General features: G+C 47.9%; 2 protein-coding genes across 4 annotated transcripts; one reads left to right on the top strand and one right to left on the bottom strand.

Moving 5' to 3' along the window:
• The first annotated feature begins 7 nt into the window (after positions 1-7).
• Positions 8-22,058, top strand: srcap (Snf2-related CREBBP activator protein). Of its 3 annotated transcripts, XM_086139152.1 has the most exons (33): positions 8-207; positions 1,524-1,600; positions 2,341-3,683; positions 3,792-4,718; positions 4,988-5,227; positions 5,348-5,674; positions 5,999-6,191; positions 7,075-7,244; positions 7,487-7,580; positions 7,751-7,840; positions 8,030-8,200; positions 8,275-8,489; positions 8,710-8,887; positions 8,974-9,110; positions 9,346-9,515; positions 9,890-10,219; positions 10,291-10,477; positions 10,553-10,722; positions 10,886-11,118; positions 11,426-11,641; positions 11,889-12,047; positions 12,389-12,511; positions 12,773-13,090; positions 13,491-13,708; positions 14,278-14,594; positions 14,820-15,022; positions 15,175-15,344; positions 15,664-15,860; positions 15,982-16,096; positions 16,171-16,296; positions 16,641-16,817; positions 16,932-17,015; positions 17,121-22,058. In XM_086139152.1, the coding sequence occupies exons 3-33, from the start codon at positions 2,556-2,558 to the stop codon at positions 21,186-21,188; spliced, it is 11,451 nt and encodes a 3,816-aa protein (XP_085995278.1). In that variant the 5' UTR covers positions 8-207; positions 1,524-1,600; positions 2,341-2,555; the 3' UTR covers positions 21,189-22,058. The 3 variants fall into 3 exon arrangements, with proteins under 3 accessions (XP_085995278.1, XP_085995277.1, XP_085995276.1); XM_086139151.1 differs by having other exon boundaries at positions 2,341-4,718; positions 12,389-12,496; XM_086139150.1 differs by having other exon boundaries at positions 2,341-4,718.
• Positions 22,059-22,487: 429 nt separating this feature from the next.
• stx4 (syntaxin 4) lies at positions 22,488-26,358 on the bottom strand. The gene is made up of 10 exons (XM_086139153.1): positions 26,125-26,358; positions 25,135-25,239; positions 24,907-25,006; positions 24,736-24,810; positions 24,545-24,615; positions 24,341-24,449; positions 24,181-24,254; positions 23,855-23,992; positions 23,577-23,687; positions 22,488-23,186 (listed from the first exon to the last, which is right to left on the bottom strand). Exons 1-10 carry the CDS (start codon positions 26,152-26,154, stop codon positions 23,109-23,111), a joined length of 891 nt encoding a protein of 296 aa, XP_085995279.1. The 5' UTR covers positions 26,155-26,358; the 3' UTR covers positions 22,488-23,108.
• Positions 26,359-26,437: the final 79 nt, after the last annotated feature.

Genomic DNA, 26,437 nt, shown 5'->3' with positions numbered 1-26,437 from the left:
AGTCTCCTCCCCGCGACCGCTACATTCTGAGCCGAAAGACACTCTCTCCCCGTCCGTATTTTAACTTCTTCATCGAGGTCGACTGCTACCTCGTTGGGTACCGGGAGGCAGTTTGGGCCGCCGGCATCACGGATTGAGTGCGATTTTACACGGATGACGACTCCTTCAACGAGAATTTAGTAAAAGAAAACTGCTCGGAAAATTCAGGTAGGTGGGAACTTAAGATGGCGGCCTTTGAAAGGGAGGGGGCCAAAGAGGAAGTCATGAGAGACTCGGGGGGCGCTCTGACTGACGACACCGCATTATAACACTGCACTTTTTTTCGGTGTGCATCCGTAAATGGTTGTCGGAATGTAAAAACAACTACGACCAGACACTAAACTCCTAGGTCGTGGTTTAAATCTGAAATGGAATCGAAATTTGATTATCGGACTAAACGAGTGTTTGAGTGTTCTATCAATGTGGTCGCTGCTAAAGAGCCTACAGTCGACCAGAGCGAGCCCCCCCGAACCGCCCTGTACAAAATTGTTTAATGTATACTAAATTGAAACACCATTTTAATTTTCACTTTTACTATAAAGACAAGTAAATGGCCCGTGTGATAAAAAGAAAAAAATACCGGGTTTGGTTTTCGCTAAAACACCCTCTACCCTCGCGTACTGACGTCACGAATGATTGTCCCCTATTTGTAGTACACGCACAAGCGGCTTTTAATGGCCCATTTTCAGCCGCGGTGGCCCATTTCAAAGCAACTTGTCACGTTTGAACGCAATAATGGAAAGCATTACATAACTGCGGGTGGGAATGGGGCGCCTGCGCGTCCCACGAACGCAACCGACTAACTCCTGATAGCTTGCTAGTTAGCTGCCTAGTGCCACCCTAGTCTGTTGTTGTACGACGCTAGCTAGCTCATCAGCTAACCGCGTTAGCCAAACCGGCGTTGCGAAAACACCAAATTTAAGTCATCTTTTATGACGGGGAAACGGTGTTTTCTTTGACTGTGTTGTTTTTATCCACAGTCGCTACGTGTCTGTGCATTTTATGTAAGCCGCCAGTGCTCGTGTAGCCACCGAGCATATATGTGAATTGGCTAAACGCAGATTCCATTGAAGATGTCTTTGTAATTAAAGATCCTACTTGTGGTCAATGAATCTTTTAAAAGTGACTGAAATGAATGAGCGGAGGCTAACACTCATTCGCCGGCTAGTGGTGTGAGGGCGCGTGCTGCAGACTTCTTCCTGTGGGCGAATGCAGCAAACACAAGTTCACTCATTTCTTTTTTTAACTGCTACTGCAGGATGCACACTCCATACCCACAAGCTCAGCACACTGGGGCAGTAGCAGCGGCGAATTAGCCTGCTAGTCACCCATCTCGCACCTCGTGACTTTTGTGATGAGATGGATGACACTTTACCAAGCTGTCCTCAGTAACTTCTCACATCATGTTCATGTCGCTGTACACCAAGCTTGGGGCCAATATCCCGGACGAATAAAGTTCCCTGTCTCTGTGTTTGCTTCCCAAGAACATGTGGAGGGGACCCTAATTTCATCATCCTGGAAGTAGAAAGCACTGAGGATCAGAGTCTCATTCCACAGACAGGTGAGGAGTTGCCTGCATTCAAATCGTATTGTACATAAATGTGATTGAATGTTGTCCAGTGTTCCCTCGTTACTACATTTCTCATTTGCGTCCTCACCATATAGATTTATACACACATAAATATACAGTATATACACACACGCACATACAGGCAAGTCTGAATTTCAATGACACTTCTTACGTTTAATAAGTTGTGTCGCAATATGCCAGGTAGCACTGAGGACTACTGGATGAGGTGTAATGTAATTAAGAGCAAAAGGAACGGAGAGGACATACTAACCTCCAAGTTTTAACCTGCTCCTCATGCTTTTGTAGTATTAACATGTTTTGGCTTTAGTGGAACCAAAAGACAAGTTGGAGATTTCATTTCCAAGAAAAACAGCATGGCAGTCATTTGGGAGTATTTCAGGTTTGAGCCTGCAGACGTCAGTGATACCAAGTGTTCAGGTTTTGTCGTGACCTTTGCAGTTGTTATATATTCAGCTGTTACAGATAAGCCGAAAATGTTGTGTAAAGTTTGTGTACGAAGTTCTAATATTATCTACATATCATAATGTAATATGAAAACAGTCTGTCTTAAAATACAAACTTCTATTGTTTATTTTATTATATTAATGTGTTTGCATTCGCTCTATTGCCATACAAACTTTCATCAATGTGAGTGGGTCTTGAATGTAAACGATAAAAACGTTATTATTATCATTATTGTTGTTATTATTATTATATTTTTGAATCTCCAGGCTCAACGTGTGGCCGCAGCAGCAGCGAGCAAGGAGGCTGTGGGGAGGCGGCAGTGCGGCAGCGAGCCTCTCCGGCTGTGGATGTGCTGGGTGGCAAGTCCCAGGCCGCACACAATGTGTCTGGGGAGTCACCTGGGCATGTCTCGCAGCCGGCCGCCGCTGCCCCCCGCCCGCTTCCTCCTTTGCCAGAGAGCGTCCAATCGCCATTCCCGGTCATGGAGACCGCTTCTCCGCTCACCGTTGCCGGTGCTGCTAACGTCTGCATCTCACATGGCGAGCCCGTCGCCCAAGTCGATGGCATCAACTCGTCCAACACTGAGGACTTCAAACCATGTGCCCCCCTTGCCTCACATCCGCAAATCACCAGCGGGTTTCGAGGGTTGCAAACTGGCTTGCATACTGTTAATAAAGAGACAAACATCTCCAATAGCAAGTCGCTTCCCCTTCAGTCTCCCCAAGCCAACGCTGGACTCGTCACTGGTCGGCGGGAAAATTTGGAGTGTAACTCGGAGACTAAAACATACTTGGAATTTGACGGAAAACACGCGAGTGGAACTGTTGCCACACAAGCTCAGGTCTGCATCATGGCCTCATCCCTCTCAAGCACCATGGAGAACAGACCTACTGAACAGTCAGATCAAGCGAAAGCATGTCGGGAATCGACGTCGCCTTCGCCTGTTGCTTCGAACTCTGGTGAGCAAGTTAACCTGCCACGGGTCCTCAAAGAGGTCCAGCAGGATGTTGTCCACGTTAATGAGATGGAGGATGCGTCAAACAATGCAGCCTCTCCCTCGGCTGAAACACTTGAGACTCCAAACACAGGAGAACTTGGTTCAGGTTCTTCACATACGCCAGCGTTGTTCAACAGCACAGCAAACGCTCAGACGGGCTGCGTGATTGATGAACCGAGTGACTGTTCCCCCAAGTCCTCCGCTGTCCGCTCGGTGCTCGACTCGGGCCTGCTTGTATCTTTGCAGGCAGAGGCAGAACCGTCTCAAACCTTAACGGAACCGCCCATGATTACCGAACTGGTGCATTCCGCTGAGTCGCAGCAAATCGTGGTGGTCAGCGAGGCTGCACACCTAGGGGGCGGCTGGTCCAACGTGCACCTGAAGCAGAGTTACCTCCTGCAACGCGCCGACGGCAGCGTGTGCGAAGCAGCCATTGTCACCGAGCACACACCGGCTGAGGCCAAGCTGTACCAGGAGAGCGTGCAGGGCGACATAGGTATAGACGCGCAAAACGTGGAAGTGTACCAGTTCTGCGGCCTGGTGGAGGAAGTGGCTGAGGAGACAGTGTGCGTCAGTACCAGTGTGCAGATACCTCACTCTCCGGGATATGAGGTCAACCTGTTCAATGCTTTGTTGGACCCCTCAGAGGATCTGGAATCCCACCTAGAACCTTCAATCCACACTATTACGGACAGTGACACAGTCATTATATCCCAGCAGGAACACGATGCAGACCAAGCACAAGTTTGCTCCACCAACAATGTCCACGGTATTTCTGTAGCTGCAGTGGGACAACACCTGCTTCTCGACGCCAGCTCCAACCAGGTGTGTTTGCTCGAAGTGGACTCGTTCCCCATGGAGCAGACTCGGACACAAGTCTTGACACCTTGTCAGCAGGTGAGCAAGGACAGACAGGAAGCGGATGGGCATGCTGCTTTTTCCTCGCTCGTATTGCCGGTAGATGCTGCTCTAAGTGAGCGGGCGGAAGTTTTCAATGCCACACTTGAGGCTGGCATTCCCTCTTCTGCAGGAACGAAAGAACCTCCGTGTGAGGGTTCGTCCCAGCCTGCTGCTGTGTCCACAGGTGCCCAACCGGGCGCTATTATTGCTCACCCTGCAGGAAGTATTAATCCAAAGCTGTTGCTCATCCAACCAGGAACAGCATCTCTCTTGAAGCAGGCAACTACATTCTTCAAGAAGGCAGTAGACTCGAAACCGGATGACAATCAGGGCACCGCGGTGTCCACCGAATCCGTCGTTGTTGGTTCTTCAATGCCATCTGAGAGTGGTGGAACACACGTGGCGAAACCAGTCGCCAGGCGGATCACAGCCGGTTCACGGTGTAGCCAATCAGAGGCCCTAAATGTCAGAACTTCAAGCCCGACGACTTGCGCTTTTAGTGAGGAAAGTGTCGTCACGCCCTCTTCATCTAGCGCCAAGGACCTGACAGAGCACGACTCCCTCTTTGAGGAGGAGGAGGACGACGAAGAGGATGACGATGACGATGATGATGATGATGATGAACCTACGGGGGACGCGGAGGCCTTGGATGCCGCTTCCGGACAAGTCAGCAGTGAAGAAGATGGCAGCGACGACGACACAGAGAGACCGGACGGAGACATGACCGCTCCAAATTCTTCACATAAGGTAAACAGATTGTGTTACCTTAGGAAGAGTCGCAATCATCTTGAAACAGTGTTATTTATGCATGTGTAATTATTTGAGTGAATCCCTGGTTAAAGAATGTTTCACTGCAGCTCATCACACATGCAGCACGCTGGATTGCTCTACGCATGTTTTTAGCATTCGTTTCTTTCATGATAATGGAGATTACAGTACAAAATAGATACACAAAGGAATAGTGAGAAGACATGTTTCTCAAACTTGTCATTCATCCATCCTCTGTGTGTTGGCAGTGGCTAGGAGATGGGTCCTCACCCTCCACCTCTTCGTCCTCCTTCCTCGAACCGTCACCCGGCAGCGACTGGGTCGGCTCCCGCCGTGACAAGTCGTCGCCTCTGCGAGGACCTCATGGCAAGTTTGTGTCTCCCACCTCATTCGGGGGCTACACTTCCTTGTTGTCTCCACCCGATCATTCCACCCCGCAGCGGCCCCGTGGAGAGCGCCGCTCCGACATGGCTGAGTTGGCCAAACACGTGAGTGGACCAAACCAATTTACCGAATGCTCTTTTGCCGCTTTGTTAGGTTCAATCCAACTCTATACAATAGTTAAATCAAAACGTCCAGATAATTTTCAGTTTGATGTTGTCCCGCAGGAGGCCGACATAGAGCACCGAAGCCAGGCGCTGAAGCGAGAGGGTTTTTGGTCCACTAAGCGCCTCAACCGCCTGACTGAGCCGCCGCGGCTCAAAGTGCACTGGGACTACCTGTGCGAGGAGATGCAGTGGCTATCTGCTGACTTTGCCCAGGAGAGGCGCTGGAAGAGGGGCGTGGCCAGGAAGGTGGTGCGAATGGTGATGCGACACCACGAGGAAGTGAGGCAAAAAGAGGAAAAGGCCAAGAGAGATGAGCAGGCAAAAATCAGGAGGGTCGCGTCTTCTATTGCCAAGGAAGTTCGTGCTTTTTGGAGCAGCGTGGAGAAGGTAAGATATGCCCTTCCAAAATGTTTTTTTTTTCCACACCAAGATGTGCAGTTTGTTTCAGATTTGTAGCCTTACCAGCCTTCATCTGGACGGGACTACTTGTGGAACCAGGAAAAGATGTTGATGTATGATGATTTAACAAATGTTTTGTGTACGTTTTTTTTAATTTATTCTTTTGTCAGCAGACAGTGGCTTTTAAAAATGCAACGTTTCCCTAGAAATTTATTCTAACAAGATTTAAATTAAAAAAATAAATTTGAAGAAAAAACGTGCAAAAATAATCAGAAGGGTGAAGAGCATTTGCATCTTGTTTGTCCCATACAGGTGGTGCAGTATAAGCAGCAGTCTCGACTGGAGGAAAAGAGGAAGAAGGCTTTGGACCTCCAGCTGGACTTCATCGTCGGACAGACGGAGAAATACTCGGACCTCCTCAGCAAGTCTCTGGCGCCTGCCAGCCGGCCCGAACCGATCCCATCACCTTCCAAGACGTTTGTGCCCGCCACCGCTGATGAAGATGGTGAGAGCTAATAAATCAGTTTCTTTTTAAATTGTTCACATTAATTCATTTTTCTAAGCGGAAGAGACAAAATATATTAAAATCAGAAATTGAATTTCTTGGACAAAATGTTGAGATTTTCTTATAAACTGTATGTAAAAACCTTGAAACGTCTTTGTTGTCGTTGTGAAGCTGATCTCCCAGAGAGACGTTGTCATAGCTGCACATCGCGGATACTTTGAGTAAGAGTTGTGATGGCTGTTGGGTAAACCGTTTGTCACATTGCCCTTGTCTGAGCTCTTGTAATGCATTTTAAACGCACAGACAAAAGTGGCACGACAGGCCCAGGAACAAGGCCTCGGCCATCACGACCCGTCTAACCTGTTTGACTGTGCCTCTGCCGCTGCGCTATTACTTACGTATCATTCCTGCGCCACTAGGGCAGCCCCACGTGACTCGCACATGATTGACGACAACTACATGAGCTCAGACTGACCTTGAATGTCTGACCTGGTTAAGTTCCACTGATTTCATTCAATGCGGCCTCAAAACATTTCTGAATACAGTGAAGTCCCGTTCATCACTGAGATATGTTACACTCCCAATTTTTTTTCTTAGTCTTTACATCTCCCACATTCTTTAAACACATTTAAACTTATTAATATTCACTTGAAATTATTTAACCACACATTTTAAAGTATTCCTTTGTGCATGTTGTCATTCTGTTACTCACAAGTCATGCCACAACATAATGCTACACTGAAGGCGTACAAACTTGCACTTGCCTATTTATTCTAAGTATCCGTAAAAGCAATTGTTCTTTTGCCAGGGTCCGGATGATGAACCATGATAAAGCCAGGGAACATTGTTGTAACAAAAATAAAAGTTGTGTCCCCTCATGCAGACCGAGACTTTGAGCCTCCTTGTGAGGAGGAAGACGATGAGGAGACCATCGAGGTGGAGGAGCAGCAGGACGGGAACGACGCTGAGAGCCACCGCCGGGAGATTGAACTGCTGAAGGAGGAGAGCACGCTGCCCCTGGACCAACTGCTCAGCACGCTGCAGCAGGCGCAGGTGTAACACCCGTCAACGCTCCACCCCAAAAATGAGTTTATCTGTCTTTGTGACGTTTCAGTGCAGGAGTAGGCAAACCTTTGCAGTTTTTCTTGATCATGTAGTTAGGACGGATTAAAGAACGGAATATAGCCATTTGTGGCCTATGGGCTGCCCTTAGGCTAACCTTTCTTTGGATGAATAAATCACATTGGCTTCGTGGTGTAGTTAGTCCTAAAGCACAAAATGATGTGGATGCGCAGGATTTGGTCTCGGATGAAGAATGCTCCAATGAATCGTCGTCATCGGCAGAACAAGGGGAGGAAGATGGAGAGTTTGCTGCCAATGAAGAGGATGGTGAGATGACTTTCAGTATTGACCTCATTCTTTATCTGTCCTACATTGAGGAAAGTTTGACAAGCTAAGAGGGAAAGAAAATCAGTCTTCTGTAGCGGTTTTACATGGTAACGTTTGACATTTATGGACTGTTACTAAATTTGATTGTTTTTTTTTCATATGGTTACCAGCTGAAGATGAGGAGGACACCATAGCAGCCCAGGAGAAGGTGGAAGGAGATGTGGATCATGCAGAAGAACTAAATGACTTGGCCAAAGAGGGTGCGTTTAATTAGTGTCTTTATTTTATTGGTCCCAATTTGTAGATACAAACTCGTCATTTAATTTATTATGGGCCCCTAAATTATGGCTCGTGGAACCCTGGGGGTCAGGGATCCCAGTTTAAGAACCACTGATTTAGCCATCCAGTGTCTGCTTTTTCATGGCTGCCGTCCCCTTTTGCACCTACAGGAGACATGAGCATGGAGGAGCTCCTGGAGAAGTACAGAGGAGCGTACGCGTCTGATGTAGAGGAGCCCTCTGCCTCCGGCTCCAAGGTAAGCTCGGAATGGGAGGCGTCCGGCGATGAAGAAGATGACAGTGAAGATGAGAGTGATGTAGAAAGCAACACTTCCTCCTCAGGTAATTGACAAGATTCTTCGCAAGAATCAACCAACAGCATTGTGCCCGTTGATGATAAATAAGTGTCTTGTCAGACTCTCCAGGGGAAAGTGAAGAGGAGGAGGAGAACAGTGAGAAAGATGAGAGCGAGGAAGAGGACGACGGTGCAGATGAAGGGATGGAGGTCTTGCTCAAGGAGGGAGACCAAAGCCCGTCTTCATCAGGCTCACGGCCCAAGAAAGAGATCAGCCACATTGCAGCCACCGCGGAGAGTTTGCAGCCCAAAGGCTATACGTTGGCCACCACCAAGGTGAATTAGTACATTAGGCCGACTGTTAGTTTTGCGGCAATTTTAAAATTTGAGTCGCAAGTAAACTGTGTCACAACATAATTGATAGACCAGCCATATCACAAGTTTTTTTTTCTCCCCAACCAAAATATGTCCTGGTTTGAAGACCAGAGTTGTTGACCTGTGCTGTGTGCAGAAAGTGAAAAATAATCCTTGAAATCGCCCTTCTTGTGTCGTTAAGGTGAAGACGCCCATCCCCTTTCTCCTTCATGGCACGCTTCGAGAGTACCAGCACATTGGACTGGACTGGTTAGTCACCATGTTTGAGAAGAAGCTCAACGGAATCCTGGCTGATGAGATGGGTCTGGGCAAGACCATCCAGACCATCGCACTCCTGGCTCACCTTGCTTGCGAAAAAAGTAGTGCTGATGTGTTCTCTCACACTTTTTTAAAAAAGAAAATTGGGGGATTGAAGATTTTCTGATGGTTCATGTCTTGCGTGCAGGTAACTGGGGCCCTCACCTCATCATCGTCCCCACCAGTGTCATGTTAAACTGGGAGATGGAGCTGAAGCGCTGGTGTCCCGGCTTCAAAATCCTCACCTATTTTGGAAGCCAAAAGGAGAGAAAGCTGAAGAGACAGGTAATGACTATTGCATCGTCTTAGTTCACATACAGAATGGCGAATCTCTTGACTGAGCTTTTAATTTCTGCGAAGGTAGGGAGGAGTAGTCTGTGTTTGAATATTATTGGTGTGCCAGAACCCAACTGACTTCTTTAAATGATATTGTAAATGATTTTGTGGACGCCACGACTCGCGGCCCCACGGTCCCGAATTTGACACCCACTGTACGAAACGCTTTTGTTCTCCTCAACAGGGTTGGACCAAGCCCAACGCTTTCCACGTTTGCATCACGTCGTACAAGCTGGTGCTGCAGGATCACCAGGCTTTCCGACGCAAGTCATGGCGCTACCTGATTCTCGACGAGGCGCAGAACATCAAAAACTTCAAGTCCCAACGCTGGCAGAGCCTGCTAAACTTCAACAGGTCTCTGCAGCCGTCTGAATAAGCATGAGGACTCGAGATCTCAGAACTTAAATGTCCAACTGTGCATTCGTCATGTAGTGTTCAATTGTAACCTCCCTTTTCATGGTGGGGTGAGACAAGGAGGGGCACACTGGCTCAAATTGAGAGCCTAACTTATAAAATTGAGTATTATGTATAAAGTTGGAGGCGAGGTAGGGAATAACCTGTTTGAGATTTTACGTAGAAGTGCTTGTTTTTTTTCTGCTTTTACGTCACTGTATTCTCCGCCTCATTTATAAGCCAGTCACCAACAGTGATGATTTTATGACCCTCCAGTTTCTTATGAACAATCGAATCAGTGATGCTAAATGTTGGCTTTGTCCTCTGAATTTCAGCCACAGACGCCTGCTGCTGACAGGGACTCCACTGCAGAACAGCCTGATGGAGCTGTGGTCTCTGATGCACTTCCTGATGCCGCACGTCTTCCAGTCGCACCGCGAATTCAAGGAGTGGTTCTCCAACCCGCTGACTGGCATGATCGAGGGCAGCCAGGAGTACAACGACGGCCTGGTTAAAAGGCTCCACAAGGTTCTCAGGCCCTTCCTGCTCAGGAGGATCAAGGTCGACGTGGAGAAGCAGATGCCAAAGAAGTATGAGCACGTAGTGCGCTGTCGCCTCTCCAAGAGGCAGCGTTTTCTCTACGATGACTTCATGGCGCAGGCCTCGTGAGTAAAGTACATTATAGGACCTTTTGGTCTCTGCGTCGTCTCACCTCCAAACGTCTCTTTGTTCCCAGGACCAAGGAGACCCTTGCTAGTGGGCACTTCATGTCCGTCATCAACATTCTAATGCAGCTTCGGAAAGTGTGCAACCACCCCAACCTGTTTGACCCTCGACCCATCCAGTCGCCTTTCATCACCAAGCCTATAGTTTTCTGTACCGCCTCCCTGGTGCCGGACGCCCTGGAGGTGTCTCCTCTGAAGGTTGGCAACTAGCAATCGTGTTACATTTTTACAGCTGTGTTACTGAGTTTTTTTCTCTCTCTCATCCGCATGCAGCGCTGTGACCTTTCGATGTTCGACCTCATTGGTTTGGAGGGCCGCGTGACTCGTTATCAGGCGGATGTCTTCATACCAAACCACAAAGTCAGTCGCCAGCTCATTCAGGAGATCATCGAGTCTCCCGAACCCCTGCCTAGACCACGAACGATCCGCATGAAGGTCAACAGGTACATAGTCATGTTTCTATTTATATTATCAGTGAGATGTGCTCATTTGTTAAGGTCTCATATAGAAATTGACAAAAGAATCAATTTGAACCAGGAAAAAAACCTGTATTGAAAACGTTTTGAGCGATGCTGCTCCTTACAATTGTAGTGTCTGATATTTCAGGACACTCCTCCCGCCTCCCAAAGGCGACAGCGGCTCTGTGGCGCCTATGAACAAACCCACCTGCTCGGTGCCGCCTGCAGCTCAGACCTCCAAACCTCCGAGCCCAGAGGCCACAGCAGCGCCTGCATCTTTGCCTACGCCTACACCTACACCCATGCCTACACCCGTGCCCGCGCCTGCACCCCAGCCTGTGCCCCCATCTGCGCCCCCAACTGCTCCAGCTGTTCAACAAGGTAGATGTTATGCATGTGATGACATCGCATCTCTTGCCAGCTATTTGTACATACAGGACATTGTTCTTCCCACCTTTTGTCCCTACAAACCTCCACATTTTTCAAACAATCAAACCATTAAATTTCAAAATGTTCCGATCAATTAAGACACCATGGAAGCTATTTTTCACTTTCCAACGTTTGCCATTTTCCACCCAAAAAGTTTTCAAAAGTAAATCACTGAACAAATTCAACTTGAAAGTCAACTTTTCACCATTCACACAGAAGTTCTACAAAAATGGCATCCACATTTTTTCCCCCATTACAGTGATATGTTCGGTGACTGCCACACCCCCTCCTCGCGCCCCTCTGCCTCCTGGTGCTCAAACGGCTGTGAGATCCAGCATTCCCAAGCAGGTGCTGACGGTACGCCCTCCCCCTGCTCCGTGCACCACCGGCATTCCCGGACACCCGAGTCCCAACCCCGGCACCATCATGCCGCAAAGGGTTCTCCTCAGTCCAGACATGCAAGCCAGGCTGCCTTGTAAGTCTTTCATTTTTACTCATGCTCGTTTTGCCAATATGAAAAGATCAAAGGACAAGTGCGCTTGCTTGAAGCTGTTTATTCCTCGCTCCCATCTGAAAATTACTGTAAAATTGATGCATAAAGCAAGAGAATTATCGATGTATATTTAAACAACAAAATGTTTCATCAAACCGTTTAACGTCAGTCCTATTTCTTCAGTATTATCCCCCGAAAATACGCAGTACGGTATTGTATCTGTGCCTAGCTGGTGAGGTGGTGAGCATAGCGCAGCTCGCCTCCTTGGCGGGGCGTCCGGTGTCGTCGTGTCAGGGCAGTAAACCGGTCACCTTCCAGCTGCAGGGCAACAAACTGACCCTCTCAGGAGCGCCCATACACCAGGCACCTCCTCCACGTCCCATACAAGGTATGTTGGTTTTTTAAAATTGGTGTTAGTATCTTTAGCAATTTTAAAGTCATAATTACAGTATTTTTTTGTAAGAAAAACACATCAAGGTCATAAATATTAAAGGATTCAATTAAAAAAATAACTGGCGGTTAATGTAGAGTGCTTTGGTGCAAACACATGACCGCCTATTCTTAGGCCAGAACGCAAGCTGGTTCTTGCCTCTTTACATCGTATGTCTGTACAATTAGAAATTGAGAATGCCCTGTCAGTTTTTTCTCACAGTTGTCTGCAACTCGCTTTTGGTTCTTAACCTGCAAATTGAGAATCTAATCTGAAATGACCAACTTTGTGTCCTGCAGGCAATGTCATGCACCTTTTGTCCAGTGGGGGGCACCATCATCTCATCAGCCAGGCCGCCCAGGTGACGGTCCAGAGCCCTGCACCCACTGCCCACCGACTTACCCCCAGTGCGTCTTCTCAAGGTGTCTCTCTTCGTCTGTGTAGTGCGAGGGTCCTCAAACTTTTTGCACCAGTGACCCTTGCAGGGGAAGATTTTTTTTATCATGGACCTTCCCTTTTTGATGTCACATGAGTTTAAAAGTGTGCTGTTTTTTTAGAAATAGTACTATAAAAAATGTTATAAGAGTTACGTCATATCTTTTCATGAAAAACAAGTTATAATCTTCCTAAATTGTTCATATGTTGATAGCTGCAGATAAATATTCTATATAATTTCTCTTTAGGGCCACCTTCCTGTGTGGTGAGCAGCCCTGGGGTAGTAAAGATCGTCGTACGTCAAGCAGCAGGCAAGGAGGGGGGGCCCGTGCCGACCCTGGCCGTGGCCCCGTCCCCTCGTGTGGCTTCCTCTCACCCCCACCCAAACGCAACCCCTGCCCGAAACACGGCCACGCAGCAGGTGGCCCAGCGTACCCCTGGTCCTGCCACCGCCCACTACACTCTAGCCCCCCCTAGAATTCCCAGCACCACCCCCAACCAAGCCCAGCCCCCGGTCCCCATCCTCAAAATAGTGCAGCCTCCTCCACCTTGCACAGAGCAGCCAGGTGAGAGAACTTGAGTTTTTGTCTCTCAATATGGTGTGTGCATGAGCAGAAGTGGATCATAGCCAGAAAGGGGGGGGGGGGGGGGTCTTGAGTCACATGACTTAACTGGAGTAAGACATAAGTCATAATTTTTTATGGCTAAAACCCATGAAAGACTTGACTTGTAATTTGTGATATATCACAAGCGGCTAACCCAATTAATGATAGGGTTTGACTTGTTTGAAATTTAATTTGGCTTCAAGGTTAAGACTTGAGACTCTAACTTGCACAAATGTGACTTAGTCCCACTTGGCGGCTGATCTTCAGTCCTCTTTCTCCCCTCACTGTCCCACTCCCATTTAATTTGATTACTTTGGAGTGTCTCCAGCCATGCTGATGTCTTTGCCCTCTTCCTTCTCAGCTCCAGCAGAGGCGACGACATCATGTGCTGCATCCAAGCCAGCAGCCCCTGATGGCACCAGCACCGACACCAGTACCACAACCTCCACTGGCACCGCAGCGGTCGCCAGCACCAGTCAGACTCCAGCTGTAATAAAGGCAAAACCCACTGCTGCTCCGAAAGCCCGTCTTCCACCCAGAAGAAGGCCACGACTGCTTCCTCGCTCTCCTTTTTACATTGTAAGTTTAGGCAAATTTTAAATAATGTCAACATCAAAATAGCAAATTTGCAATGGTTTGGCTTCTGTCCATGCAAACAACATCAGTCATTTTAGAGCTATAGCTTGGGAACCACTAAGTAATTTGCAAGAAATGACATTGTAACATTTACAAAAGTGGATCCCAAAAAAAAATGGGGAGCTGTGCGCCAATAAAACAAGCCGAATAAATCAATTATTCTTCATGACCGTACCTCTAGAATTGGTAAAGAGATTAGAAGCCAAAACAGAAGCTCTGATATGATTGTGATGTGACATAAGTCTGACATGCCTGTTATTTTAGAACAAATATTACTGGCACAAAGTCCCCTTTTAATTTTTTATATAACAAACGGCATGTTTTTTCAAGAATTATTTTTATAGCGAATAAATACATCTTTTACAGGAACAAGCATAAGGTGAGAATAATTGTATTTAAAAAATTCACTTGTCAAATAACTTCTTTCTTTGTTTACCTTTGAGTTAACATGATTTTATCAGCATCCCGTCCTCACTCTTCATTTCTGTTCCCCCCTTTCTCCTGGCTGTTAGCCGTCGCAGGCCAAGGCCGTCAAGAAGCAGCGGGACAGCAAACTGGACTTCATCTTCAGGGTCAGCGAGTGCCATTCTGCTGCTAAGCCTGTGTTTGGCACGGAGGTTCTGGATTTCCTGACATTCCTGCCCGGGCCCCAGCCCTCACCTGCCGCCCTTCGGCCTGCCGAGGCCGAGTGGAAGCGTTCGGGCCACGGCAGCTGTTTGATGTCACAATGGCGACACCCGCACAACTTGTGGAGTCACAGTCATTCGGTGGCAAATGCCATCCACAGCATTGAGGAGAGGTTAATGCTGCTCTCAGACATTGTGGACCGGTAGGTTTCTAAACCTCCATTGTATGACTTTAAGAACATGTTTGGAGGTAATTCTCAAAAACCTTTTTTTTTTTAACAACACGAGATTCTGAGTATTTTTCACTTCACCCGAGCGGTGTCTGATCTGAAACTCACTCCAGCCGACCAAGCGATGGCTTGTGACTTGAAGAACATGTTTCCAAATGTACCCGGTAGAAAAGTACAAATTGTGCTCTTTATTGTTAGGTTTACGTTTGCCATCCCGCCAGTGGAAGCTGCTCGCATAACAATACACTGCTGCCATCCTCCTCCCTCGCTGAGCCATAAGGAAGCGGTGTTCTCCTCAGAGCTCTCTGCTCAAGTGGCGCCTCTCACTCGCAGCCTCCATCGCATCCAGTGCAACATGAGGACCCAGTTCCCAGATCTGCGGCTTATCCAGTATGATTGTGGTAAGAAGTCTATTTTGCATAGTTGGCAATACACAACTAAAGTTGACTACACTCCTAGATTTTACGTTCAGACCATGTTGTCCCACTCCACAACAACGTTGTGTACTTCCTACGCAGTCCTTATTTTTGACTTTGGTTTCATCTTACTTCAGGGAAGCTGCAGACCCTCCACCTGCTGTTACGAAACCTGAAGACGGGCGGTCACCGAGTGCTGATCTTTACGCAGATGACGCGTATGTTGGACATTTTGGAACAGTTCCTCAACTATCACGGACACATTTACCTGCGGCTGGATGGCAGCACACGGGTGGAGCAGAGACAGGTCAGTGCAGATGTCTATCAGAGGTGGGGACTTTAGTCAAATGAACTGATTCAAGTCAGACTGAAGTGGACAATTTCAGAAGTTGGCTCCTTGCTTGGACAAAACTTAGGTGTGACTTGGCCTTGGCTTGATCACACTCCCAAATTCATTTAGATTTGAACTTTGGACATTGAACATGCCTTGCTTGATTTTTGCAACAGTAACTTAGATTTTGCTTGAGATTTGGAGGTTAAGACTTGAGATTTATAACTTGCACATTTATTCCCACCTCTGATTTCTTTTTTTTGATACAAGTTCCAAATTTTTCATTCTTTTCCAGGCCTTGATGGAGCGCTTCAATGCAGATCGTCGGATATTCTGCTTCATTTTGTCAACACGTAGCGGAGGCGTAGGAGTAAACCTGACGGGTGCCGACACGGTCGTGTTCTACGACAGCGACTGGAACCCCACCATGGACGCTCAAGCCCAGGACCGGTGCCACCGGATTGGACAGACCAGAGATGTCCACATCTACAGGTAGGTTCTTAAATCTTGCTAATGGCCTTCCAGTGTGGAGTTTTCATGTTTTACTCCAGCTTCCCTCCACATCCCAAGAACATGCATTTCACGCTGATGATGCTTTTGTGCTCGTCTTCAGGCTAATCAGCGAACGCACCGTGGAGGAGAATATTCTGAAAAAAGCCAACCAGAAGAGAATGCTGGGAGATATGGCCATCGAAGGAGGAAACTTCACCACTGCCTTCTTCAAAGAGGTACAAGTTCCTGCCCGCATACCAATGAAATCGCTTGCGAAAACTTTCCAACCGCGTTGTCTGTTGTTCCTCAGCAAACTATCCGAGAGCTGTTTGACGTCAACGATGGTGAGAGGAGGGAGCCGGCTGTGGAGGTGTCAATGCCTCACGCTGAGGACGAGGAAGCTGGCAACAAGCAGAACACCACCATTCTGGAACAGGTTAGATCAGTGATTCTTAAATATTTGTGAGAAATATGCTTTTGGTAGTCTTTTTTTGGGGGGGGGGCAAGATTTTAGCTTGTTAAGCTGTAAGTGGGTTTTATTTATTTATGGAATACTAATCAAACTAGCGTTACAGCAATTAAATCAATACAGTATGAATACGTAAAGAGTCTCCAAGCCAATGTGTACAAAAACAGTTGGGCTCTAAGGTTAAAAATGTTAAGAACCCCGGGATTAAATGATGTGCACACGAGCAAACAGTTCGTTTGCCTGTTTTTCAAGTGCTCTATGAACAAAGATAAATTGAGTTCATTGACTGAATTAGCACAACCATCTTGCAGGCGCTCTGTCGTGCAGAAGATGAGGAGGACATTGTGGCAGCCTCTCAAGCCAAAGCCGAGCAGGTGGCAGAGCTGGCAGAGTTCAATGAGAACATTCCACTGGATGACGCGGCCGATCAAGAAGAAGTGGAGGAGCTCTCAAAAGCGGAGCAGGAAATAGCCGCTCTGGTGGAACAGGTGAATTAAATTAGCGCGACAGTTATGAGGGTTTCCTTTGAGAAAAAAAATTCTCTTTGAGAACACCTGTGACTCTCTTCTGAAACACCGCTATACCCTCTTTCATATTCCCAGCTCACTCCTATTGAGCGATATGCCATGAACTTCCTGGAAGCCTCCTTAGAAGATGTCTGCAAAGAAGAACTGAAACAAGCTGAGGTAAGTCTTGAGTAACCTGGCAGCATCTAGCTCTCAGGACTTGAGTTTGACATGCTTGAATGAGACCGTGATCTGAATCAACGTGTAATCTTTCTGCGTGTTTAGGAACAAGTGGAGGCTGCCAGAAAGGGTCTGGACCAGGCCAAGGAAGGGGGCCTAAGGCTGCACGCTTCCTCTGATGAAGATGAGGTTTTGTTGGCTCAACCCTCTGTGGAGCCCACTCAGCCTGCCCCCGCACGACGTGGACGCAAGCCCAAGGACAAGGACAAGGTGAAGGTTGTCACCTCGACAAGGACGAGTGGTCGTCTGCGTGGGGCTTCGCCTGAAACCGAGCCTGAGCCCACAACGCATAGGGAAGTGCCTACCCGCACTGGTCTTAGAGGACGCAACGCCGCCAAAGACTCTAGTATCCCGTCTCACACAGACCCTCCAAAGACATCAACAAAGCTGCAGGATCCCCCCAAATGTTCCAAAGCCTCGTTGTCTCCTGCCAGAGACCAGCAAACCGTCGTAATCAAGCCTCCGGCCGATTCAGTGCCTTCCTCGCCTTCAATCCTGTCCCCTGGAGGCAAGCAACAAAATGCGGCTGAAACTGAGAGCAAGATGCCCAAGAGAGGCAAAGAGGAAAGCATGATTTCTGAGTCCTCGCTCACATCAGTCTGTCCAGTGCACCATGAGGCAAAAGATGATGAGGCTAAAGACCAAAGCGCCATGTCTCCGCCCTCCACCAGCTGTCGCTCGCCTCGCAAGCGCCAGTCCGCCGACGATGAAGTCCTGAAGGGCCTTGTAGATGATTCGCCGTCAGCCAAAGTCCTGCGGAAGCTTCCAGGTCGGCTTGTCACTGTGGTGGAGGAGAAGGAGCCAAGGAAGAAGAGGTGGCGAGGAAGTGGAGCTGGAGCATCTTCAGAGGAGGCGTTGGTGGAGGAGAACTCAAGTGAGGAACCAAATAAAGACTCATTGGTCCCTGACAGCAGCCTGAAAAACCCTTTGACCAAATCTTGTCAAGACCAAGACTCTACATCGAGTCCACCTGTGCACCTGCAGCCTGTTAGAGCTTATCCTCCATATTCTCCTCCCCACTTGTCTCCGGACATGCCCGTGCTGAGGAATCTTCCAGTCCGCCGCAGGCTGGAAACGGAATCTCGTATGGCGGCTCAACTTGGAGAGCAGCTGCATGCCGGTCGAGGAAGGAACCAGCACAAGAAAATGGACACTTCACTGAGTAAAGAGACCTTTCCTGCTTCGCCTGATGCTGGTGGTAATTCCCTTGATGTGCCCATGAAAAGAAAGAGGGGCCGGCCCCCTAAATGTCAGTCCAAGTTGCTTGAGCACAACAACACAGTGTCTCCTCCTCCCACGCAACCTGTTTCACCATGTGAGGATGGAAGCCTTTCCCCAAAGCGCAAACGGGGACGACCCCGGAAAGACTCTGTAAGTACTCCAGACTTTGTTTTTGATGGACACAAATCTAAAAAGGTCACCCCTGCTGCGGATGTATGCAGTGAATACAATCCTGATCCACTGAAGTCAGAAAGCACGGATCGGGACTTCCTGTCTGCCAAAGCTGAGGAAACAGACTCAAAGACTGTAGAGTCTGCATTATCGATAACACATACAAATAAAACATCCTCTTCTGTTTCAACTTCAGCAGTCGAAGCTGATGCCACACTAGAACCTCATGTAGCCTCCCCTGATCCTGTCTGCAGCCCTTCCTCGGCGACCCCAAACCAGGTTTCCACTGTCCCGATCCCTGAAAGTAACACAATTCTATCACCACCTGTCAGCTCTGTCTTGTCACCTCCTCCCGTACCAGACTTTTCTAGACCATCTGATGCTCCATCAGAGCCCTCTACAGAACTTGATTCTGCCAAAACCACCACTGATGCAACACCAGCTTCTTGCCCTTCTTCACCACCACCACCACCGACAATGGTGGAGGCAGACCCAACATCAAAACAGGACGCCGTCATGCCATCAGCCATGGAGATCCTGGAGGCAGCCCCTGTCCTTCCTGCTGAACCTCCTGTTGTTACTGATTCGCCAGCAAACAGTACAGAAACCCTCAAGCGTGACTCCGCCATCTCAGCAAGCCCAGTGGAAGACCCAGAACCGGACAAGAATGAGCATGTATCGGAGCAGTCGAACACTAGCGAACCCACGTCTTCGCCCACCGTCACGGCTTGTGCACGTGAAGCACAGCTTCCTGTGGAGCCATCAACAACCGAGCAACTTAAAAACACAATCTCGGCAACATCTGCTTCACTTTCTCCAGCCCTCACTCCTCCATCAGCAGTTACGACCACGATAGATGCAACACTCACCGACACAGTCACAACGTCAACATCCGCTGCCCTCTCAGAGGATTGTACTTCTGTTGCTTTGCCCAACTCTGAACTAGTCACTCCATCGTCTACCATAATTAGCACCACAACTACCCAAGTGTTGATGAGCACGGCCCACACAGAAATACCAATCACATCAATGACCACAGCACTTGCTCTTCAAACGTCTCCAGTCACCTCTTCACAAGCAGAAACCGTATGTGCAGTCATCTCTCCCGCTAAAGAGTCAGCAAAGACCCCTGCTGATACAGAGTCAAACCCCTCCTTGTCTGAAAAGGATCTAGACCAGACTACCCAGATGGAAGTGGATGGTGTTCAGGCTGAAGAGGACACGCAGCTGGACATCAAATGCAGAAAGAAGGAGATTTCTGCTGAGGCCGAACCCATCGACAAGGAAAACCAAGCGACAGACATGGACAAAAGTGCCTCTGTCACGGAAAGGGAAGTCAAGGAACCCGGCGAGGAGCTCAAGGCTCTCATTCAGAAAAGATCTCTCAGTCGACAGAGCAGCCAGGAGTCGGCTTGCTCGTCGTCACCCTCATCCGGCTGCTCCACGTCCACCCTCACTCGTCACGCTCATCACAAGAGGACATACGAGAACCGACATCCTCCCAAGAAACAGCGAGTGGACGTCACCTCAGATGGGGCAACAGGAGACAAACTGGAAGAGGATGAAAGCCAGAGGGACCCCGATGCGACATCACCTCACAGGAGATCTGGTTCATCGTCCTCCTGCGACTCAGACGACGATGAGCAGGGGAAGGAATGCCGCTTAACTCACCAGCGGCAAGACCGGGACCAGAACCAAGACAAAGTCAAAGAGCAGAGCAGCAAGCGGCGGGGGAGGAAGCCAACCCTCAGCTCCGACAGCAATGCCAACACATCCACTGGTGGCGACTCTGGCAGCGACTCGTCGTCTGTTAGGATCACAAGGAGATTAGCAGGGTCTTCTCGAGACAAGAAGGCTCCTGCTAACCGTGCGGCCCCACAGCCCCCTGAACCCGAAGTCTTGGGGAAGCGGTGCTCGGCACTCAACGCAGCTGCCAAACTTCTCGCCATGAAAGGTAGGGTGGATACCCCTGGTCACACCCCCCGCAAGGACCCTGCTGCTAAAGCCGGTGGAAACGCTGCTGCTGCGTCTTTGTCTCCTGACCAAAAAAAACAAAAATCCAAAAGTAAAACTGTCCCAGCTTCCATTCAGAACAGTTCTGTTACCCAAAGTAAAAATGACAGCAAACCCTTGACACACAATCAGGCCAGTCGCCCCATACCTCGCTCCACCAGGCAGTGCCCGGGGTCCCTTGTGCCCCCCCTGGATGGGCCTAAATACAAAAGGCATAAAGGGGACGAAAAGGATGTCAGAAGTAAAAAGGTGGCAAGAGTGAAGGAGCATGACGGGGAGCTGACGCAGGGCAGGAGCGCCTGCAGCAGCGATGGCGAGGTGGATGGTGAGAGGCCGGACAACAGCAGCTGTGGGGCAGACGGCGGGGGGCCACAAAGTTGCCGAAGTCGTAGCAGCAGCGACAGCAGCCGGCGGGCCCCCAGTGTCAGCTCCCAGAACACGGACAGCAAAGGGGCCAGCTCTTGTGCCACCTCCTCGGGTAGCGACCGAGACCGCAGCGCCGAACGGGGCGGCAAGGACCGGCAGGCCCCACGAAAGGGTTGGCGTAAGACTCAGAAGCTAATGCAGGAGGCGGCGGGCACCGCGGGGACGGAGGGCACGCCAGACCGTATCCTGAGGAGTGTGGCGGCGGCGGCTGCTGTTCAGGCCCGGTCCCCGGCAGCCAGCACGCGGTCCTCCGCCAATCAACAACGCCACAACAAGACATGAGCGCCAGTGCCCTGGAGTGTGAGGTGTCGTCACGGAGCGCGTCCGGGCCTTCGGGTGTACCGCACAAGCCCAGGGACAAGCCGGTGTCTTGGGCACCCCTCGCCCTCCTTTAGATACGAAGCTGGCCGGGGGGCGGCGCAGGGGGGCCGGACTGGGTGGAAGAGATCCACGTGACAGCAGGCTGGGCGGCGGAATGGAGGTAAAGCGTGGGCGTGGTGTACTGTCATCATTTCAGGACTGAAGAGAAATATCGCAGAGATGGTTGCTAGCTGGAGCTTCTTTGCGTTCTCTTGGTTCGTCTTATTTGCACATCCTCACTTCTTTTTCTTTCTTCCATCATTGGTTCATCTCATCACAGCAAAATTGTGATGTGGTCCCAGCGATCCCGAGGCAAAGTTACTGTAGTGTTTCTAGTGCGTCAGTGCCTCTTTGGCCTTGTGAAAGGGTTCGGACCCGAGTTTGCCTTGTGAAGCACTCTGGAGTGTTGAGCTTTTCTCTTTCTTGTGAAGAAAAGCCTCCTTCCCCCCTCAAAAAAATTATGATACATTTCTGGAATGAGCAAGGAATGAGATCTGTATTTGTGCTACCAAATTATTTTACTTGTCATGCCTTTGTTCTGTAAAATACAAACAGGGACAGAATATGTGAATGGAGCGGTCCACAGAAAGTGACCAGCAATGAATTTCCTTTCAGGTGTGGGATTGAGGATGCGAGGCGGGGGGTTTGTTTGGTCGGGTGAGGGTCTTTTTTTTGGGGGCGGGAGGGGTTGTCAATTTATTTGTTGCATTCCTTCAATCCCTTGTAATAATTCCACATTGTTTTACTTGAACAATAAGACAGTTACTATTGAATAAAAAGACCAAAATTGAATAGTTTTTTCCCCCTTCATTACCAAAGTTTTTCTTCCGACTCATTTTCAGACTAGTAGTACATAGCGTTCATTTTTAAATTAATGCTTTTTGTGCAGCTTGTTCAAAAAAGTTCAGTTAATACTTTAAGTTCGGGATAGGGGCAACTTCAAATGGAATAGAAATGGAATAAAAGTATTATGTAAAACATTTACTAAAATGCTACATGCTCATTTTAAACCATATAATTGACAGATTATGTGCATTTTTATTTTTTACAATTTTTGTTGTATTTATAAAAATTTAACAGATTATTTCATTAAAAATGTTAAATGTGAACATCGAAATATTAATTTGTTTCAGCAAAAATCATGGCAGCCGACAATGTTTTTGCTTTCGCATGCACCTGTGCCACATTACTCTTGTTCTCTTTGAATGACACAAAACCAGGGAAGATGGCAGCATTTTATTTTGAGACCAAAGCCACAGTAATACATATTTCTCAAATGAATCTTCCAAGTTATTTCATTGCAAATGCACAGACCAACTGCAGCTCGAGTTTGACTGCAAGCAGCGGAGGAAGGGGGGGGGGGGGGAAACGTTTCAGTGCATGATGAGGCCTTTAAGAATTTAATATGCTCTTGGCATCCCACACGTCCCAAGCTCACTTGATAAATACAAAAACTGGTCCGCGACGTTATTAAAAATCCAAAGGGGAGGAGCCGTGGGGGTACAAACATCTGTATTTACACCACATAATTACACTAGGGCAGTTAGTAACGTTTGCGTGAACAGCACCATACATTATGTACAATTAGTTATAAAAGAGATCCCCCTTTGTCCTATAAAACCAAAAGTATTCCTGAGTACTGATTGATCAGCGCCAGTCAGGCTCCAGTCTGATTGGGGGGCGGCGGGGCTGTTATAACAGTCCTGGTCTTGATGCATGGGACATTTTTACAGGGACGAGCAACACAGGGGAAGGCCGACTATGTGTTAAGAGAGGCAAAAGGAAGGTGCCGGGCATATTCGTAACAGATCCAAACCCAAGCGTTACAGGCGGCCCTCTGCGTCAGGAGAAGGTAGCGGCCAGCGAGATGGCGAGAATAATGATGACCACGGCCAAGCAGATGGCGATCCAAATCTTTTTCTGCGGCAGAACAAAAATGAACAGTTGTGTGATGTCAAACGTGCAAAATAGCGTTTCAGTAACTGAGTGAAAAAAGTTCAGTGTGTTTGAGCAGAGTGTGTGAGCCCCCCACCCCCAAATTTAAAAGCTATTCCGTAGTGAATGTGAAAACACCGTAGTTGTGAGCGATTCAGTCGTGTGCGCGAGTGAAAAATTTTTGTTCGTGAGCAAGGTTACGTATCACAGTTTGGGATTTTTCATTATAGTTTTTATTTCATTTTGAAACTGACACTAAAGAATATGTCACTCACACACTACCAAAACAGTATGATGCATTGCGGTATTGGTTAAAAATGGGGGAGCGAGGGATCAGTTCTGTGATCTCCTTTAATGGACAATAAATAATATTACCTTGCGTGCTTTCTGTTGATATATGACCGCTTTCTCCGTGTTCTCCTTGGCCCTTTCCACGTAGTTGGACGACTGCTTGATGTTGTGCTCGATCTGGTCCACCATCTCTCCCTGCAGGACACAAGATGTTCTGAAACTCAACTTCCTTTCTGGCACATTTTAAATCCATTCTTAAGTGTACTACTGAAATACCGATGTAAATATATTTTGTGAAAGCGTAGAAGTTGGAAAAAAAATCTGCAGTGTCTGGGGGTGAGAAGTAAAGGTGGATGTCGGACCTGAGCTTCCACCTCCATGGCCAAGTACTGAAACATGTCGTGAAGATCTTTGATGCTTCGTTCCAGCTTTAGGATCTCGTCGTGCCGTGACTCGATCTCGTTCAGCGCTTGTTTCGTGGCTTTGGCATCGCTCAGAATCTGACCCACAAATTCAACACTTTGGGTTTCGGAATATGGCAACAGACCCATCTCAGTGAGATTTCTTTCCCTCAATATTGCGATTTAATATTTTTTTTCAAGGTCCTGTTCCAATTTCAAACGCATACAATAAAGATGTAAAATTATATTAAACATAAATTCACCATGAGTCAAAATGCTGTACTCACATTTTGCGTGAAAACATCTGTCTGGCCACTTTCCAGCATTGAATCCAGCTCCTCATCGGCCACTTGGGTGCCAGCTAACAAAACAAGTTTGCATTGTTTATTAAATCATCGTTTCAGCAACTCATCGTGCCAAAGAGGCGGCACCATGTGTGCAACTCACTGATCTTGAGTTGCCTCTGTATCCTCTCCACATTGCGGTCTCTGTACTGCGCCTGGATGGTGTTGCAGTGGCCCATCAGCTCCACAAACTCCCTGGACAGGACGGCGTGCTGCGGACACAGAAAAATACGGAGACAAGTGCCCAGGTCAAAAAGCCTTTTGTGGTAAATTATATATATATATTTTTAAGAGTGTGCGGCGCTACCTGAGTGCGCTGCATGCGAGCGTTGATGGACACATATTTGCCATCGTCGTCTCCCTTTTTGGGCTCAATGCCTGCATTGTATTGACAAGCAGTCAATCAAACACACAGACAACTCAACATCTCTGTTTGCTACCAAAAAAGTGCATTCTGACGAATTAACTCAAAGTCTTGATTTCAAGTGTGACATTTACTCTTCAGTTTCCTTTGTATTTGACTGGCCAGCGTCTTGATCTCATCTCGGAGTGTCTGCAGCTGTTTCTTCATCCCTGCAAAGATGACATCAACGCACTTAAGAAACAAAGTTGTCTCGTGGAGTGTACATTCGACACGTCGCACACAAAATCATGACAATCACATCTCACCCTCCTCGGGCAGCGCTACACCCAGAACCGTTTTCTGCTTGTTCTCAAGGTCGCACACCATTCTCTTAAAGCTGTAAAGACCCTCATGGATTTCTTGCACCTACACAGTCCAAACCAGATGCACTTTTACCAAGTTGTCAACCAGCTCCGTGGCTCTATGGCTCGCAGACACCAGTTTAAGAGCCACTCTTCAAGGTCAGTCACAAACTCATGGAAAGTTGTGTTCACCTTTTTCAAGAAGCTCTCATTGTCCTTTTCCTCCTTGGCTGAAGAGCTTCCAGGTTTGATCATCAGAGATTTGCCCTCATCATCGTCATCTGAAGCGTCACCTTTCTGCGCACGTGGAAAGAAAACAGACAGTGAGAAAACGTCGTAAGGTGAGCCTTTAAACTTGTATGCCAGGGAAAAAAAGTGATGAGTTGTCCCATTTCACCAGTCCACCCCCCAAAAAAGTTAAATCAGACAAAACAATACAGTTTGTGATTCTAAATTTTCCCATTCCACCAGTAAAAAACATTTTAATGATAGAGAAATGTATGGAAGGCTGTTTCTGCCAGTAAAGAGGTGATTTTTGTTTCACCAGAAAAAAATGCTAAAGTTAAAAAAAGTGAACTGTTTTACCCAAGGCAGAAACGGGTTTCCACACTAATGGATTTTTGGCTGAAAAAATATGTTTGGTTAATCCAGAATAACCCACGGGTTCAAATATTTTGAATTTTCAGTCATTTTTTCCTTTTTATGGGAATAATTGTTCTGGAAATTGTTTATTTGCATCAAATACTGTATCTTTCTTCACCTATGGATGCCAGCAGGCTGTAGTGACCATCATAACAATTGTATGTTCATCAGGTTGGTAGCAGAAAGTACATATTTAACCCGTGTGTCCACTTTTTGTGTCATGTGTATGGTGTGCCGACTTTCCGAATGCAAAACATGTGTCTCGATTGAGAACCACTGCGACTGGCCGACCCTCTTGCACATCCTCCAGCGGAAGTCGCCGGTAAAACAACGCCCAAACCGAGCATGGAGGCAAATCAAAAGGTCAAATGATCTTAAGTGTATTTTAAACCCGATTTGATTATATCCTGATGTGAAAGTTGTCGCGTAGTGAAGGTTGACATTTGGAACCGTTAATCGAGTGGGTGCTAAATTGCAAACCTAGCGAGCTAAAGCTAAGGGCTACTGCACATATAGTACTGCAGTACTCCTCACACTTACGTTCCCCAATTCTTTCGTTCGATCCCGCATTTTTGTTGGCTTCTAACCGCGCAGAGTTGTGCCGGAGACGCCGCAGCGGTGCGCCGAAGTGTGCCGACTTGTCAGCAGGCTGGAAGAACGTCGGCGATGAAAGGGTGAAAAGTTTTTAGTTTGGTTGTCATTCAACAAGTTTACTTGTTGTGCTTCGTTTCTTTCTGCTTCTCCACATGCCGTTGATGGGCGGAAGCAGACATTTGACTCATTAGCGCCTCAAGGGACGCCCCTGTGTAATTTCACCAATAGTTACAGGGGTTTAGCACAACAGTTTTAATTG

The sequence above is a fragment of the Hippocampus guttulatus genome, chromosome 19 (assembly GCF_054856545.1).
Source record: "Hippocampus guttulatus isolate MCC_2025c chromosome 19, RoL_Hgut_1.0, whole genome shotgun sequence".
In the NCBI taxonomy this organism is placed as follows: Eukaryota; Metazoa; Chordata; class Actinopteri; order Syngnathiformes; family Syngnathidae; genus Hippocampus; species Hippocampus guttulatus.
The sequence above is the reverse complement of the archived record's forward strand: the minus strand, read 5'-3'. Positions and strand labels throughout refer to the sequence as shown.